The sequence below is a fragment of the Nymphalis io genome, chromosome 2, assembly GCF_905147045.1.
Source record: "Nymphalis io chromosome 2, ilAglIoxx1.1, whole genome shotgun sequence".
NCBI lineage: Eukaryota > Metazoa > Arthropoda > Insecta > Lepidoptera > Nymphalidae > Nymphalis > Nymphalis io.
Window position 1 is genome coordinate 3,954,294 of NC_065889.1, and position 19,859 is coordinate 3,974,152.

General features: G+C 34.2%; 1 protein-coding gene across 1 annotated transcript; it reads right to left on the minus strand.

Annotated features, from left to right (window-relative positions):
• Positions 1 to 306: 306 nt before the first annotated feature.
• On the minus strand, positions 307 to 12,364 carry LOC126774080 (hormone receptor 4). Its single transcript, XM_050495415.1, has 8 exons — positions 12,161 to 12,364; positions 11,834 to 11,938; positions 6,171 to 7,256; positions 5,852 to 6,069; positions 5,363 to 5,758; positions 4,138 to 4,330; positions 1,083 to 1,198; positions 307 to 962 (listed from the first exon to the last, which is right to left on the minus strand). The coding sequence occupies exons 1-8, from the start codon at positions 12,246 to 12,248 to the stop codon at positions 882 to 884; spliced, it is 2,283 nt and encodes a 760-aa protein (XP_050351372.1). The 5' UTR covers positions 12,249 to 12,364; the 3' UTR covers positions 307 to 881.
• Between the last annotated feature and the right edge of the window lie 7,495 nt (positions 12,365 to 19,859).

Consider the following 19,859-nt stretch of genomic DNA (forward strand, 5'->3'; position numbering starts at 1 on the left):
AATCTAGTTAGACCAGAGTAAAGTAAGTTAGAACGAGAATATATGCATAAGTGGTTTGCGAAATATAGGCAATAAAAATGCATAAGTTGTGACTACAGAGACGAGCGCGAAGCCGCGCTTCATTACTTTTGCGTAAAAATGTTATAGATTTATACAAGCAGTCTTGGTAAACACTGAGAATAGGTACTTAGTGCTACTTAATAACGAACAAGTCATATAAAATAAAATTAGAAAATTTTCAATATTACACACCCGGCGAGATAACCGGTTTTAATCTAGATATAAAATGCAAACTAAAACAGCAATATTTCATTTACAAGAAACAATTATGTCTATAAACAACGACCTTAAATACAAAACTATGATAAGTTAAAATCTATATGTACAGAAATAATATATTATGCGATTCTTCGACTGACGTATTTAAATAGTAACATAATTATATATTTTACTCTATTTAACACTAAGTAGTATACACTACCACGTATAAAACACGCATCCGAGTCCCTGGTACTTAAATAATATCTATATTTTATGATAAATCAGTCTGTCAATTGGGACGTTTTAATTCCTCTACTAAACAATAAGCCAATACACACATCGATTTAACAAAGGTATAATACCGCACTATCCACACTCACTCAGTTCAAAGTTTAGCGAATATAAGGAGTCCACGCACTCTAGTGGCTCCGTCTCGATCCGAAGATGATCCGAACCACGTTTATTGTCGGTGTCCGGTCGAGTAGGAACGTTCTGCTGACTCTGGAGTGAACACAGGTCGGTTATGTGACGAGGGTGCAGGGCTGGCGGGGATGGCGCGGGCGCGGGAGGGGGCTTTGCCGCTCGTACATCGAGAACTAGACGCCCTGCTGCGCCATGTACTATCTGATCTCAGCTGAGTTCAGCACGAACGGTACGTAGAACATTTTACTTTCTAGTAGCAGATTTGCCGCCGCTTGTATCTGAAAGTGTGAATAATGAGTCAGTGTTATATGACGATGCTATTCGAAAGTAGTGTTTTGTACAGATTTAAAGTAATATCAAATTATTATTTAAGAAAATATAGTTATCAGTAGACATACCTCGGGTATCCGAGCAAACAGTTCCTGAAGCCTGCCAGGATGGTGGGGTGCGGCATGTTCTAAATAACTCCGCAATACTTGCACGTACCTATCCTGAATACTTTCTAACTCCACTTCTGCAAAGATAAATCTGATTAAACCTGTCATATGATAGATATATAGACATGTAATAGCAAAACAATTTCGAATGTTAAATTTGCACGGGATGTTTATAACCTTCTATATAGTTAGTCTACTCGGCGCAAGATGGCGTTAAAAGGCGGTAGCCGAGCAATGCCATCGAACGCGCGGTGCGGTGGTGACGTCACGCGCTCAGTAGGTCACTCCGATAGCGGGGCAACGACCGCGGCTAGCCGTTGACCTCCGCTCGAGCGAGCCCGCGTCCTCACCCGCTATTGTCGTCCCGCTCACACGCGCTTCACGATATTGTACGTATTACGTGTAGCGTTCATTCCTGTTATAAGTAGCTTAGCGTTCTCGGTCAATATTGCACTTATTTTATAAATAATTAAATGCGAATTTTATATTTTATATTTTGAGCTGACATACGTTAATAAAATATATATTATTTAAAGTTAAGGCAATAAAGTATTAAGTACTTCCTTATTATGTTTTAAAGTATTATAAATTGACATAATTTTCTCAGTATTTTAAAAGACATTAACAATGTCGTTAATCAGTTATTGAATAGCTATACGTAAATCAATTAACATAATACATTTACGTGCAATCACGTGTCCATGTTACGTAAGAGTAAGCGAGACGGGTTAGCGACTAATCTAAGACTTTTTAGCCTCAAGCGCGGCAAAAGAGAAAGTTCACTTCCGCCTGGCTTTTCGCTGAGAGTGAAATGCCGTCCCGTTTCAACTGACGTAACGCGGCTATTATACGGATTGTGCTGTTGCTCTCCGTTGTGATAAATCACTTTGAAGGCTGCTTACACATAAACAAGATGAAACATGTTTATGGGTAAGCAGCCTTGTCTTGTCATCTCATCTTGTCTATAATAATATTCGTCAATGTTAACATAATTTTTATTTGGCAACATAACTAAGGTATAATTACAACAATTACATATTATTAATAATAATACTGTTACTTATTGGATACATGTTATTAATATTAAAATATCATCTACAATCCGTTGTATTGCTCAACTTACATGAGCGCTTATTGTTCATACAGAGCTACACACACATACACGCGCGACCGCGGAACCGTTGCGCAAGCGCTTTCCATTTCACCGTAGCGAGAACTTACCTCTTGCTATAGATATCACACTTGCAACGCTACTTTCGTTCTTATATCTGATCTATCATGCGTATATTGTGTTAACGATAAGACATTAAAACTAAAGCTAAATAAAAATTTAGAAAAAATATTATTATATCTGAATATTCAGTTATATATAGCTTAGTTAAATTATAAGTTATTTGGGATTTTATAATATAACGAACTATAAAATTAAAATTTCTTTCTGCATGTTATTACGTTACAGAACCTGGATAAAATTTAATTTATAAATATTAAACAATTTTTTAATTAGTTATGTTTAAATAAAGATAGTTTTTTTTTTATAACTTGCTAATCACAATGTGCGAACAATAGAATTGTTATATATATTTCAAAACGTAACTTGTGGAACCAAATCTCGTTTCATAAATAGTGTACTCGTAATTATAACGCGCGGTGAAAATAATTTTCGAACGTAGAGTGCGTGCGGGTGACCTAGTTACAGCATCGATAACGCAGATGGCGTATTTTCCAGCACTAGCTACGGACAAGTTTAAATACGAATGAACTTTAAACGCTCCATTTCGCCATATCATTGTATCTTTTCTAACTTAAAACCTATATATGAATATAATAGCAAATCATAATAACAAATAAACACTAATACTGAACCGTGTATTTTGTTATATATATATTTAAAAAACGCAATTTATCTGAAGTATTTCAATAACGATAAAATTATTATTATATGATCATTCTTGGTATTTATCTAAGCGGAACAGAATTCGTTTCGATTGTATTCCAAATAGCGGCCTAGTGAAGGGCATTGTTATTCAATTAATTTAGCGATAGCGATTTAAATATATTATTTGGCATACCGTATCGAAATTAGAACGCTACGCTACAAGGGTGTTATGTAAATTTAGTCGTTTACACCAGTATCAAGTGATTCGATTGAACCGAATGATGGCTCATAAAACCATTTTATTAAGCTTAAGTGTGTCTATCGCTTTATAATATAGTACTTGTAAAGTGAAATTCTGAACGTGTTGTCTCGATGTTTCAAATCGATTTTGCAAGCGTCTCGCATTGCAACTGGGTTATATGTACCATAAATCATAATAATATTAACGAGCGCACTCTGAGCCTCCATTTTGGTGTCTCCGCATTGACACTAAAATTGGCTCATAATATTTATAGCAATCATTATTGTGTTTTATAAATAAATCCATTTATTTAATTTTAAATCGTTACATTTGAGATGACTACATAGAAACTCCTTTATTGATATAATTTATTATTAGAATTAACAGATAAAATTAATAATTATAACAATGGCGCGGTCGGAAAATCGTTGTATTTGTACGTGAATAGTAAATTGCAGAGCCTGGCTTACATAATCACAAGTTCCAGCTGACCCACATAATGGGGCGATGCACCCTTGCCTATAAGTGGATTGCTGCCGCGTTGTCAAGCGAAATCACATCATTATTATTCAATTAAATAAATATATTATATTAGAGTCAATTTCATATAGTGTAAATAAAAAAAAAACATCCGTAAATATTTCGATACTTAATTTTATAAACGTTAAGTTATTTATTCAATAGTATCTTTTTTTTTCAAAATATAAACTATTGAACATAACTTATAATTTTTACTTAATAAATCATACATTGTATCCTAAGAAAAAGTACTTAATATTTGTACACCTTAGATTTTCATCATGTCGTGTATTGGTTGCGCAAAATAATAGCTATAATCGCGATTAAAACCTGAAAATAATATATTAAATGCGTAATTCATATTTATTGAAATTTACCTTGGTTAAGTAGTATGTAGACCTTCAAGCACACGTACTCCTCCATCCTGAGCTGAATCCGACGGAACACGCAGGTTATTTGCGTCATCTTTTCCACCACCAGCCCCACATCAAGTCGGAGCTGTTCCAGGGTTATCGGCCTACCCATCAATGATGTCAGGCAATTTTGTAATGTCCTTAAATTAGCATTCACCTGTAAAGAGTATTTTTTATTTAATTTTCTATTTTTTTATCCAGACGTAAATTGTTTTGTTATATAAATTAATTATTTTATTAAAGTAATTATTTTATTATATATAAATCAAATAATATTTTGATCAAAGAAGCTATGAATAAATATTAAAAAATGTTGAAAAAACAGTAGATTTCAATTTGGAATATTCATTTAGCGTTGTTGTTCATTAGACGATAAGGGTAAATTATTAGCGTATATCGAATTACCTATTTTAAGAGTCAACCTTCCTGATCCAATAAACATGATTGAGGACAAATAATTTATAAATCAACCAACGAATAGTAGTAATTATATTCTAAAACAAAAACCCATATCCATGATCTGTTCATCGATGCGTTAATTAATCTATGATTACGAAAACGCGGTACAGAGTACGATTCTACGTTTACGTAATATTGCAATACATAAGTATAAAGGAAATGCACTAGACAATGAAAACGCTTTTTGTGTAACTGCCGGCATTTTTATTACGTTTATGTAATACATACACATCTAAAAACGATGTTTTGTTAGTTATAGAAATAGGTTTAAAAAATAACAGCGGTGTTTTTAATAATTCTACCATTTTTGAATATTGTAAAGGTTATCGACCTTACTTGATGGCGCAACCGAAAAACAATAGCGAAATCGCTTTTAAGCGTTGCTTGCATTATTATTCGTTCTATTATCTGACTAATAGAAACTATTGCATTTTACGATTCTATTAGAACAAGCCATGCAGCGCAAACGTCCGAGTGCAGTTTGAGGCGACTTTCTATTGGTTACGTAACGATGCAGATCACGTAACTGCGCTCGCGCATGTGGCGGAAGTCTCGGGAGCGAATTTGATCATTTGAGTACCTATAATTTAGGGCTTGTTAGCACTGTTACTAAGAGTTGACATTACACTATTTTATCATGTCATAAATACATACAATGCTAAAATTTAATGTGATAGCTTGATGAAATATTACTGTAGAATATATTGTTAAAAAGTGTAAACAAGCTTACCTCTTGCATGAAATCATGTTCATGATCCGAAGATGGTGGTGCATGCGCGAGTTTCCCATGCATTGCCTGGTATGCTGCTGTTGTTAAAACGGAGATCTCGTGCCACTTCTCCATTAACAACTTAGAATGGATCTCCATAGGTATTTCCATTATAAATGGTAACTTTTTTGTCCACGCGACCATTTTATGTACAATGGAGTCACCAATTTTACAAAGTTTGTCGCCGATTTCGGATGTGTCGTGGAGCAGATCAGGTAGATGACGTACAGTTGCAATATCTTCCATAGCATCACAGTCGATGAGAGCTCGAATCATATGCAACGCTCTGTCCAAAGGAACTGCTCGATCTCGAGATGATGACACTGCGCTTTCCAGTCTCGCTCTCAAATGTACTACCTAGGGACAAATACATAAAGATCATGTAAAATGCCTTTTACGTTAAAGAAACATTATCAGTATGACAATTTAATTAAATAATATTAAATTTACCTCGCTGGGGTTTGTTAACGCAGTCTTTAGTATGGTTCCATTAACGAGGTGCGGTGGGAGGGGCGGTAAAGGGTCTTTAGGTTTTTCTGGTGGTGATGCTCGGCTTGCTGTGGTCGCTGCTTTCGTATTTGGTTTCTTGTGTTTCTTATATTTAACTTTGTAAAGGTTGTATACGGCACCACTATTCCTACCACCAGGCATACGATCCTCTCGAACAGCTACAAAAATAATTATTTGTTAAAGTTTTTTAACTTAATTATATTATTTGTGTAATATTAAATTTATTATTATAACGTCGTAACAATGTTGACGTTATTACCTTGTAAAACCATTCCTTGTTCTATACATTTCTTAAAACGGCAGTACTGGCATCTATTCCGTTGCGCTTTTGTGATTTCACAGCCACCATCAGCAACACAAGTGTAAACTCGACGATTTTGTACAGTCCTTTTAAAAAACCCTTTGCAACCTTCGCATGTTATAATGCCGTAATGTAGTCCCGTTGCTTTATCTTCACATATCATGCATATCATAGGTTGTTCATCCTCTTCACGATCTGCCTCAGGAGCATACGTCCGAAGTTCTGGACGAGTTGATAAAGAACTTGCACTTGCAACACCTGGTAAGCCTGAAACAGTTCCTGCTGCAGCACTGAGATTTAAAGCATGCATTTGTTGGTGTGCTGGCAGTTGCGATACATCTCCAGCCCAGAGAAGCTCCATATCTAGTCTTGGTCCTCTTGGCCGCCTTAATTCCCCACCAAGGTTAAGCAACAATCGTGCTGCTGATTCTTCACTACACGTGCCTGGATCAGGGGTTGGTGGTGTTGGTGTATGTGATGCACTTGCTGCTGGTTCACCACTAGTGGCTGGTGCAGGTAATGTCCAAAACATAGTCCGAACACCTCCAGATTCGCCCATGATAACAGCCGGCGCACCGCGCCATTGCGTATTTCGAGATCCTGATTTTTGTTCTAATGGTTGAGGTGGGAAATGACCTCCGATGAGCTCCGGTTTCACACCGTTGATACAAGCAGCGGGTGGCCAGTGACCTGGTGAAAGCGCTGTATGCGGACTTTGCGGAGGTGGCGCAAGAGCACGCGGCCTATAAGGCTGAGGAGGTTCTGGGGGTGCAGCTTCAACTTTAACTGATGAAGGTGCAGATTCGTGTTTATTAATTTGGGAACATTCCGTTTTGACAACAGGAGCTCCCTCAAATTTAATGACTGAATAAGGTGGTGCAGAGCGGATGACTGTAGGGTGGCACGAAGGAGAAGGCGAGGGCGATCCGCCGCCGTCGAACACAGGTGGTGGGTGCGGCGGCGTGCTACACCCGGCCTCGGCCATGCGCGGTGACGGTGGGCCCGGATCTGGCGACGACGTGCTGGTGTCGGCTGCCGACTCACCTATGAAGATACATTGCATGATTAACAACAATCGTAGGCTTCCGTATCATCGTGAAAGAATAAGATCATGGCGTGCTTTTAATAAGTGACAAATAGAAACTAGGTGAAATGTCAACGACCGCGCGGCGTGGTCGCAGTTAGAAGCGCGGGGTGCGACGCAGGGACGCGACACTGCACTTCCCGCCGCCGCCGACTAGATTAGCCGGTTGCGTCACGATGTGAGCGCGGTCCCAACCACATAGAAAACTAATTTAATTCACGGATGCAATCGCATGCTTAGAAAGGACATCTCACAACCTTACTCGGGTTCTGTATCGTTATACTCCGAAAATTTGTATAAAACTTTTTAATTATTTTAATACTGTTTTATTTTAATTGTTTGCGCAACAATACGGAACACGGAAAAGAAAATTATATGTGGAAAATGTAGGAAGTACGGTCGCTGTAACGGGTGAACGCGAGATGCGGCGCTGTGCGCGAGGAGAAAGTGAAAGCGGCGCGAGCGCAGATGCGGCGCCCGGAAGCGTTGCGCTTGTGCCCACAACGCACTATAACAACATCACAAAGGGCTCTACGGTCAGGTTATAAATATAATTTTGTTTAACTGTAGCGTTCCCGAACATCGTTGCTTTAATTCTTTCAAAAGCAAACATTAAAGTTTTACACAAACATTTTTAATTTTAACCCGTATTTTTATTATATGAAACATTATTTGCACATAATGTTATTTTTGTTATTTAACGTTGAATTAATTCGAATACGTAAGCAATAAATCAGAAACTTTACCGACTTTTTATTACTAAATCCATATGCGCTGGTTGGTATGATTACCGGCTCCGCTGTCGAAGCTTACATCCCAAATCACTCGGTCCATCAAATTTAATAACTGAGTAATAACGTAGACGTTTGCACTCGGATCATTGGGAAAAAATATTTACGTTTGTGTCAGTCATTTGGGCGATGTTAGACTTACGAGCGCGCGAGCGAAAATTCTTGCGCGGTTTTGTTTACGCGAGGAAAAGTCGCAAAGAAAGTTTTCCACTGTCGGCGACGGGCGGCGGGCGCGCGCAGTGAGCCCGACCTACCGCACGAGCGGCAGCGCGGGCCGCTCCCCGCGCCTTCCCGGTCCCTCCCTCCAGCCACTATTAGGTCACTCAGACGGCCGTGCGTGCGAAGTGCAACCGCACAATGACTAGTGCAACGCGTGCACCGCTCTCGCTTCGAGGACGATCTCTATTTCACTTGGCGTCCTTTGCCACATCATTGGTGGGGACCGATCTTTCTAGCCGCGTGATGCAATCGGCTGCTGAGGTCCTAGGAAGGTTCGTTTCATAGATAACTACTAGTTTTGAATGCTTCTCATTACGATATTGATAGTTGTTGTATAACTTATCCGATCATACAGTTTAATTAAAAACCTTTCAATTAATAACGTAAAATATAATGGTGATGCATTTTTCAGCAAGATTGTTTGTAGACAGACAAAAATTCAAACTATTACACAATCCATTCTTTCAATAAGCCGATATTTTTGAGATTGCTGCAATCGAAGGTCGCATACGGTCAGTGACCGGATGAAACTGGGTCACACCCTCACCCTGGCATCTTTCCGCCTCCCTCCTCGGCGCTTCGACGCCACGTGTCATTGCGCCCGCTCGCGCCGACCTGCGTTCTGTGTTTTATTCTCCACACTACACCTTCATATCGTTAAGATAGATTTAAAAATATCTCTATATATAGATTTTTCTGATATAGCGGAGTGACCAATGTAATAAATGTTTCATAACAGATTTATTTAAGAAGTTACCGTTGTAAAGCGTATGGAATAATATAAAGCAACCTTTGAAATAATGGAACATTGAATTAATTTTCGCAAATAATGTTACTTATAATTTAAGCAAATGGTTGATTATCTAACAGAACTTTACTTGTTTTATCAAACCCCAACTATACTCGAAACTTTCGTTCTATACAAATAGGTAAAATAAATTTATTTGACATATAAGGTGGTTCTTGTACCTCTATGTCATATTTAAAACGTTATGCGTACCGAAATACCAACGCAAAATACGCGCTTAACGTACCTAAACATATCACTCTTACGTTGAAATCCCGCTTATCTTGTTAACGAATGCACGTACGCTGCAGCACGCGAGGGTGCGTCACAACGCGGGTGCGTGGCGCGTCACATCGCGTCACACCCCCGACGCGCCTTCAACGTCACGATACCGTTACCGAGATTCACGCAAATCTATAAATAATTGAATACTCCTTCTAGTTTTTTATGAACCTGCATTGAAATGACCGAAATATTTTTGTATTCTATCGTATTACCTTGAGGATTCCTTTTAATTGTGTTTGCGCATATAATAAATGTTTAATCTTTAATGAATAATTAATTACATTAATAATAAAATGGTAAAGCTTTAAACGCTATTGTAAGGCTAATTTGTTTTAAGCATAAATAAATATTTTAATAGCTTCTTATATGACGGTTATTCTATTGCATTTTCATAAAATATAATAAGCTAATTGAATATTTTTGCCTGAATTTCATACATCACTTCCGCGCGATTGTTAGCACATCGCGTCAAATGTTACGTAGTGTAACAAGATGACAGTGAACATCTTTCACTCATTGATTATTCAAAAGGTCAAATAATAATTACATTGAATAAGTTGTTACTTTCACTTTTCACATATTATCTCTATTACAAAATTCAAAGAACTTAAATTTCGAATATTTTCATCCGAAACAAACATTTAATTTTGTTTGTAAAGTAAGAAAATGAACGTATTAACTGTGGGAATAGGTATAATTTGAAAATAAAATATATATTTTTTTCATACACAATTAAATAAAAGGATCATTTAAAAAGTTTCTCAAAAGTAGCAAATTTTTAATTCAAACATTAAGATAGCCATCACTAGTAATAAAGATATTTTAAATTTACGAAATAGTAATTATTTCGCTCAATTAATCATTTTAAAAAGCAGTTAAAGTCGAAAGTGACTTCATGCAACTATACATCACGTGTCAAATTAATGTAAAATATATTTTTTTAATATTATTGCGATAATCCCACAATAGCACTGAACTTGTTTAACCGGAATTTTGAAGATTCTTGTCTTAAGTGAAAGTGTAAGCTATGTCTAAGTCGAAGATCGGGTTATGTTTTGTATAATTATTATTTAACTTTCGATTAATGACGCCGATTATATTATAACATTAATTTGATGAGCAAGAATGACATTGCTTTCATTGGCCGTTCAAAATGTAATTTTATTGTATATAGTCCCAATTAGTATATATATACGTAACAATTGAATACATTTGTTTAAGTAGATAAAATATTATTTAACTAAATGAAGTTTTTTAATTTTTAAAAAACTAAACTAAAAAAAAGATTTCGTATATTTACAGAGACAACTTGAAAATAAATTTAATTTGTCCGCTTCTTTAAGAAATAAACAAAAGATAATCAACTCAAATGGTTTTTATCGAAAATATTATAAACGTTAAGTGTGTCACATCATCAGACCACAAATTTCAGATTCGATGCAAATTTATTTAGCTTTTGGCAGTTTAAGTCGTAGAATAGAATAAATTTTGAAATTATTCAAATCATACATATACAATTTTTTTAAATTTAATATACGTCCTACGAAACCTTAACTTTATTATGGCTTAAAAGCTTGACTATAAAAATTACAGTTTTAAAATTATAAAATATACCTTTGAATGTTAAAAGTAATGCAATAGTTTCGCTATGTTCTCACACAGGTCTATTTTTGTTTGGTAATACATAATACACGCCTGCGCCGTGACCTGTGACATTAATAAATTCGCAATCTCAGAATATCACAGATTTTATCGTGTGCTTATTTTTTTAAATTTAGAACAGTGAATATCTATGTTTAATCTGTTACATTGCTCGAATATAATTTCTTAATAATTTTTAAATTAATGTGGTTATTATTTTCATATCTGGAATAAGCTTAAAGGTCTTCTAGTTTCAGCCCAAATTATATTATTAAAAAGACCATTACAAAATACCGTTTAAAATTTATATTACTGGTAACAAGTTGAATTTGCTATCGTATTCGAAAGTGACAATAAGTTCGTGAGGTGAGTGGTAACTGTTGGTTCCCGTATGGAATACAAATCGTCGATCCTGACCTTACACTTAGACAAGATTGAATTTATTTTAATAGTCCATGCTCGAAAGAAACGTATTATTCGTAGTAACTAAACTATGTACGAAAATAACTAATTTAATAAAAAAAAGATTTAAAAGTGATTATAAAATTTTCCGTTCGTCTATAATTTAATTTATAACCAATAAAAGTAGCAATATTTAGTTAAGTTTTTGTATAAATATGAATTCTCATAAGATAAATCTTCTAAAGAATATAAATAACTGACGTAATTGAATAAATATCTCGCAATTTTTCATAAAGGCTGTGATATACAGATAATGAATTACAAAAAAAACACTAATCACAATGAATAAAGTAGTGCCTTTTTTATTGTATAAAACAGTTAAAATTAACAAATGTATGCCAAGTCTACTTACCATCGCTACTACATCGGGAGTCAACTTTCCGCCTCTTTAGTTTGAGGTCTTGGAACAGACTCATGTTGTCGAGGTCACACGGGCCGCGGCTGAGTGTCATTATTCCTGCAGACAAAGAAGAAAGAAATAGTTATATAATTGAAAACTATAAATTTTGGACCTATGTATTACACTGCTTAAATAAAATAACATTATAAAAGGATTATAAATGGATATAACTGAATTACTCATTGCAGTATGTTATTATTGTCTCGGTACGTATTTATCGCTGAGCAAATATTAGTAAATGGTTCTTAAATGCTATTATATATAAATTATTTTACTCACTACATCCTGGAATCATGTCAGGTTGAGACACGTAATAGGGTCCAGAGATTGGTGGATAACGATCGTGCATTTCAAAGTTAAAAAACATTTAATATGTTATGACTTTCATATAATATTAATATCTTCAAAACTTGGTAAATTAATTGATACTGTTAATCATTAATTCTGTATATAATTGAATGATTTCGCTTTGTCTAAATGTACTTGAACTTGATTGATCTGTAGCGCATGTTGATTGCACCTAACCGTAGAAGTTAAGCGAAAGCATTTTTATTTCATTTCAGTTAGTGCGTCGTTTTACGATTGGTAATAATTGAAAATTGCTAGACCATGAATATTCGTGTCCATTCATATACGTGGATTGCACCGTATGACATCAACCCTGCTATGTAGAATGTATGTGACGTAAGACATACGTAAAATGTTTGATAAACACTGAACATGCGAGTCATAAATTGGGACGGTCATGGTCTAAATACGTCAGAATGCTAATTTTCTTGTATGACCAACGCTAATCAACCCATTCACTTTATATGCAATATAATTACAAGCGCATAAAGTTATATGACCTATTAAAAAAATAATATTTATTTTCTACAAACACGATCAATTGCAATATCTATTCTTTAAAGTAAATCGTTTATTAACACAGATAAAAAATATTATTGTATACTAAGAAAATATGGTAGTTAGTAAAAAAAGCCGAGATGGCCCTGTGGTAAGAACGCGTGAATCTTAACCGATGCTCGTGGGTTCAAACCCGGGCAAGCACCACTGAATTTTCATGTGCTTAATTTGTGATTATAATTCATCTCGTGCTTTACGGTGAAGGAAAACATCGTGAGGAAACCTGCATGTGTCTAATTTCACTGAAGTTCTGCCACATGTGAATTCTACCAACCCGCTTGGAGCAGCGTGGTGGAATAAGCTCCAAACCTTCTCCTCAAAAAGAGGAGAGGAGGCCTTTAACCCAGCAGTGGGACATTCACAGGCTGTTACGGTACGGTACGGTAAATATATTTTGTAATTAATTTCAATTTGAAGGTCAAAGTTTTGACTAAAAACCTATCACGAATTGCCCAGCAATAAACAAACTGCGTTATATTCTGTGACTTTTTACAAACAACTACTAGCGTCAATAAAAACACGCGTTTGTAATAACATATAACAAAAGTATTCACTTAAAACTTCTTTTATATTAAACATGCTATTCTCAATAAAAATGGTAAAGATCACATGAGTTCCTTAATTTTGTTGGAAAATTAGTGCAATAACAATTCTGGGAGCAGACTAGCGGAGGTTTTAGTATCCTTACAGTAGTATTACTAAGCGCGGTTCCCTACAAGAGGACAATCTGGTTAATAATGATAATAATTTTATGTATATACATGTATATAAGGGCAATTTTTAAGACTACCAATATTTAAGTTAACTAGTTCGGGAATGGTGCCTGTAATGAGTTAAAAAATGTATAAAAAAATCACGTATAACAACAATATATATATATGGTTAAATAAGGATAGTGATAAAGAATTATAAAATACAATAAAGGAATTGAAAATGATGATATCAATCATATATATTTTTAAAAGCCATTAACTATTTATTATAGAGCTAAAACAAAAAGTAATTCCAATGATCATTAAACAAATTATGATACCATATTTTACTACCTACCCCAAAATAAACAAGTCTTATGTATTAAAGTTTAATTCGTTAAGTCTTAAAAGCCATGTTGAACACAAGTGCTGAAAATGTATTCTATAAAATGTTTTATATACACCTATTCATCTATATGAATATACACCTATGTATATAAAAAATTTCGCTCACACGTCGCTCTTACGAAGTTACATATGTACCGGTATACTGTATACCTGAAACTATTGCATATGTATGTAGAAAATTTAAAGAAAATAAATACGTGTGTGACTATCATTCTTATTAGCGTCATTTATTTCAAGCGATGTGGTTTCCGTCATAATCACCGATACGTACACAATTATTAAAGGTCCTTGACCTTGGATTGTGTTTTGTTTTCTTGTCTCTTTGTACTAGTGAACTTGAGACGTTTATAAATGTATGTCGTGCAGTGAATTAATACTATCGCGTTTTATTTATGAAGCGCTAAATGTTACTTGTGTTTATACATTGAAGTAACTCTATTTAAATAGATTATTTAATTCTAAATATCTTTGACGCAACTAGGTTTTTAGTGTAAGCATTATGTTGCATTAAATAATAGGCGTAGTATACCTAATACTTATAGAGATATCCTTTCGGCAACATTAGGCAACCGAATTTATTGATATCAAGGCCGGGTTTTATGTTAGCTTCCTGTTTGTTATTGTTTATTATAAAGATTATTCAAATCGATGTGCAATATTAGGTCAAAGGGAATATAATTAAGATATAAGCAAATAATATATATTATACTGCAGATTATTTAATATATATATTTTTTTTATATATATAATTGTCACTTTAAGAATATATTTATCAAGTTTTTCTATCAAATGAATATTTTCACAAGTATACGATATGTATAGATACAAATTAAGACTTAAATAATATATGACAACTATTTCAATGAATTAAAATGTTTGGTTTTGAGATTTATTCAAGTTTCTTTATAACTTCTTATTCTTATCAGTGTACATGGCAACTTGGGTTTATTTATTGTTACTAAGTACAACATACGTTTACATATATCTAAAACCATAACGTAAGAGTGACTGCGTTGTTGGTTGACGTAGAACAAAATATAATTTAATGTTGCATAATTTAGTAGCAGGCATTGGCGTCTTAGATGTTATGTCTCTCGTGCATGTAATTACACTGGCTCACTTACCCTTCAAATCGGAATATAATAATACTAAGTATTGCTATTTAGCGGTAGATAATATTTTTTTAGTTTTTTTTTTTAATTAGATGACATCATCGTGTGTCTCTCCTGTTCTAGTTAAACTACACATACAAATTATGCACATTTTAGGATACGTAATTTCCTATCTAAATGTAATTTTGCTTACTTTAATTTCTAGTATATACTAATGATTTTAAAGGGAATATGGCTCTACAATTATAAATCTAATAAAACTTTAATTTTATTCTCTCAAGCTGATACGAAGTAATCCGAATAATGTCACATCTCATATATATAAAAGCAGGTGTTACAATTACTGTTTGAGATGAAAAAAACTTTACTTTTGTTTGTTAGATCACTATGAAAGTTGGTATATATCATATGTAGTTAACAAAAAGCGGAATAGTTATTTTCGATAACTTGTGGGGACATTTCACAATTCTATTTACCGACAAAGACAAACTAACTTTTTAAAATGAATGAATGAACATGTCACAGACCTTGAATGGCATGTGAATTAAGCGAAAAACATAATTCGCGGGTTGTTAGAAGCTTCTTTTGCGCCGCGGCTCCGACGAGGTCGATATAAGACTTCCGTAAATTGATTATAGGTATTTTAATGAATATAGATAATAATAGAAAAAGATTTATATTTTTTATCACTGTATTGTTTATTATAAGTCTGCCGCCTAAAGAATATGACGAGGAGAAACGTAAAAAAACATTAAGTGTTGGGACTATAATGTACATAGAATCATGCAGATTTCTTTGATCCCTTTTACTGTACAGCTTACTACCCTAAATTTAAACTCGTTTAGGTACTTACCTTTAATATTAAGATAAAGATAATTAAGCCTTTGTCGAAAACTCAAGCCGTGGTCATTACCTTTGACGTGATCAAAGTATTTTTAATTTTTTAATCAGCTGAGATAGCCTAGTGGTTAGAGCACGTGAATGTTAAGCGAATATTACGGGTTCAAATCTAGGCATGCAACACCGAATTTTCATGCGGTTAATTTGTATTTGTGTTAATTTTCACCAACCCGCATTGTTGCAATATATAAATATATAATAAACGCTCATTATCACTTTTAGTTAACTTTAAATAGAAAAACTTACTATTAATAATTTTGATGACTAACATTCAGTTGCATTTAAAGCAAAAAGTAAATTTGATATAACGGAACACCACACTGTGTTCTATTAAGTCTTAAGTAGGGATCAAAATAATTAAATCAGATTGCCGAGGCAATGAAAAAGTGCTTGGGACAAAGAAGTTCGTGGCTGGACTTGAAATATATGATACGCAAGGCTTAAGGTAAATTATTATTAGGCGTTAATTTTCAATTCAATATTTAATTGTTTTTAGTACACTTACATGATATAGAAAGATATCAAATATTGACTGTTCGTCAACTGACTCCGACATATGATCAAAAGCTTACACGTTACGAGTTATTTACAAGAGACTAGGAAGTCTGGCGGCCTCAACCATGGCCATCCGCTTATCTTTCGACATATGAGCGCTTTCCGCCCAGTGACCGTTAGTGCATTTTCAAAATATTTTATACATGATGGGAATTTAAATTCATATTTTTTTTTATATAAGTTGGCCTCATTGCGTATTTAGAAAATAGAAATCTATTATTTATTTTCAATGCAATATTCTACATTAATCTATGATTATATCGTGATTTTTAAAAAACGAGAAAAAAGGCTTAACAGAAAATGTTCTAAAAACGCATTTATCTACAGAAACTTATGAATTCCCTAACACGTGTAAGAATTACAATTTCAATTTATGTAAATACTTATCAGTAAGATTAATTAATATTAAAAAATATGTATATGTCGTTGATCATACGACTATTTATATTTGATTTAAAAATAAATTCGTGTAATCAGGTCTGGTTTAAAATAAAGTGGTCGAGTGGGCAGTAGGAAGTGTGAACGGTTCCGGTAGTAATGTCAGTGACGACACGAGGCCGATTTGGTCACCATAGACGTCTTTATCAAACAGTACTTCATAAGAATATATTTAGCTTGTAACAATTTAATCATCAAAGGTTGGGAATGACTTTAAAGAACAAGAAATAAATATAATATTAATATCTTATATCTATAATAAATATATTGTTTATAAAAAAAATATCAAATGCATGTGTTTAATTTGTGAGGCCTCCTCACAAATTAAACACATGCAAGCCAAGCAGTGGGACATTAACAGACTGTTACTGTACTGTTACTGTAAATTTCATCCGATTCATAAACAAAACCTTTGATTTAACACTCTAACTTGACTTCGCAGTATTTTGAAGCCTGTTTCGGGTGTTTCGGGTTTTTCATAAATTTCCGTATAAGGAGATGAGATATCATAACTTACATTAGATTGTTGGCAGGAGTTGATATTGTATATAAGCAGAAATGAATGTATATTATCAGATCACCCATTTTGGTATCAGGCATTTACAACCAGTATATACTATAAAAAAGTTTTTAGTTATCAAATATATTTTAAAACGTAATACGTTGCCGTCGTTGCTAAACCTCAGTGTGAAGAGGTAAGTGACTGTAATTCTTGCATTTGTTTTGCTGGGACCAATGGGACCAGTTACTTTAATTCAATTTATTTGTCATTATAATAATCTATCATTATCGAATTTTAAATAAATTGTATTCTTGTATAATTACTTATTAATCGATTTAGATTAAGTGAATAAGTTGGCGCGGTTGCTTCCATAATTAACTTTAACATGAATTGTGATAAAATATAACTCATATAGGCCTCTGCATCTTTGAAAGATGATTTAAGCGGCATCACGGAGGCACTTGCGTTCATGACTGAAAAGACGAAGTGTATGCGCCCCCAGATGGGCGGGGGTTTGAAGCCCGTTCATGACGCCTAGTGCGTTTTTCTTTTAGTAATTTAAACCAGTCATTGTCATGCTTTGATTGACCTTCGTGAATAAGGCGTCGCCACTTGGCACGGTCCTCTGCCAGTTCCTCCCATCGATTGCTAGGGATGTTAAACGCAATCATATCACGCCTAGCGCAATCTTTGTAACGGAGCATAGACCGCCCAACAGACCTTTTTGCATCCACAACCTCTCCCAGTAGTATTTGCCTTGAAAGACGAGTCTGCTCCATTCGATGCACGTATCCCAAATAAAATATAACTAATATATATATTATTAAAATAATCAATTATATTATTACTTTATTGTATTTGTTAGTTAATTATATTCATCCAATAATTTGTATTACGATAACAGGTTCAATTTATAAATGTTTGATTTAATTATTTTCATTAAAGCGTTAAATAAATACAAATAAAAGTTAAAAATATCTACTATATAAATCGTGACCGCGTGGAATGGTGGCAAGAATGCTAGCAGCATTTCCTCTTTGAATCGCAATTTCGATTCTCAGGGCGGAAAATGAACCAACCCTTCTATCACCAATACAGGCAATAAGACGGGGTGTAATATTGTTGATGAAAATTTTAAATAATAATCCTTAATAAATGCGTATCAATTCAGAAGGGTGAAATAACAAAATATTGTAAAACACATAGACATATTTGTATATACAGAACGGAAGAATTAATGTTTACGAATAAACGTGTGTAATGATCTTGAGCAGGATTTCGGCGTCGGTTGCGACTTAGCCTTCGGCACTATGCCTTGACATTCAACTGGCACGATCGCTCAACCATTCCATTTTAAACTATACTCACTTCCGATCTATTGACTTCCTATGTCATTATCATTTACCAAGATAGAAACCGTATAACGTCACATATGTAGTATTTTTATTCTTCCGGGTTTCATCTGTATATTATGTTATTAAAAATTTACTATCGAATTTGGGACGACTCTCTAGATGGCTTATCTTGAACTGTTAACCGTGAGATACCGGTTTTAATTATTCGCAACACGAACAACGTTTACGTCATGGAATACTGCTACAGTATTAAAATAAAATACAAAGGTGAACAATACAATTTATAACAGACACATTTATGCATCTATTATTTGAATACAACTGGCATCCTCCCACTACAATGTTTTGAAAGGAAGCAGTGACATTCGTGATTCGGTACCTTTTCGCTTTCACCGCATTGGAAAGTGAGCGTAAAAAACGTATTTTGGCAACGGCAAAATGGCGTGAGTCCATCGACCCCATCGAGTCATAGACCATAAACAAAGGGCAGCATTTGAAGAAAGTTTCGTTTAAAAAGTGTTAGTCCTTTTTCACATGAGAGATGGATTATTTAGAGCGCGAAAACGTTTTGTTGTCGACGAAGAGTCTAAAGCTAAGGTTATAAAGGAATTTGATTTCAATTGAGTCTGTACAGGTCCTAATGCAGTCACGATTGTGATTCACGAGACGATTTGGGAATGTCATGGTTAATACGGAACGGTGTTGGCTTTTGTTTTGCAATGTATGCGGGTTTATTATTGAAATTATTTCAGAATAGACCTATTTGCACAATAGACATTGAGCGAATTGCCTAATTCAAATAACTATCCAATGGTAATCTATATGAGTTTCTTTATTGAGTATTATATTTCTTATTTATCTAGATGCTTTGTTTTCATTTAAAATTACGTAGAACTATTGATATTAATCTAAAAAAAATAAGTTAAAAGTAAAAATAAAACTTGACAACAACACAAAGAAATGTTATCTTATTATTCATTTACTATATAAAATTTTAGAGAAAGTCTTATGACGAGATGTGACTTTATATAACGAAAGAACGCTCGAACAAAATTTCTCGTGAACCTGAATAATGTTCCATAGAAACTTAACAAGATTGAATTATTGCTA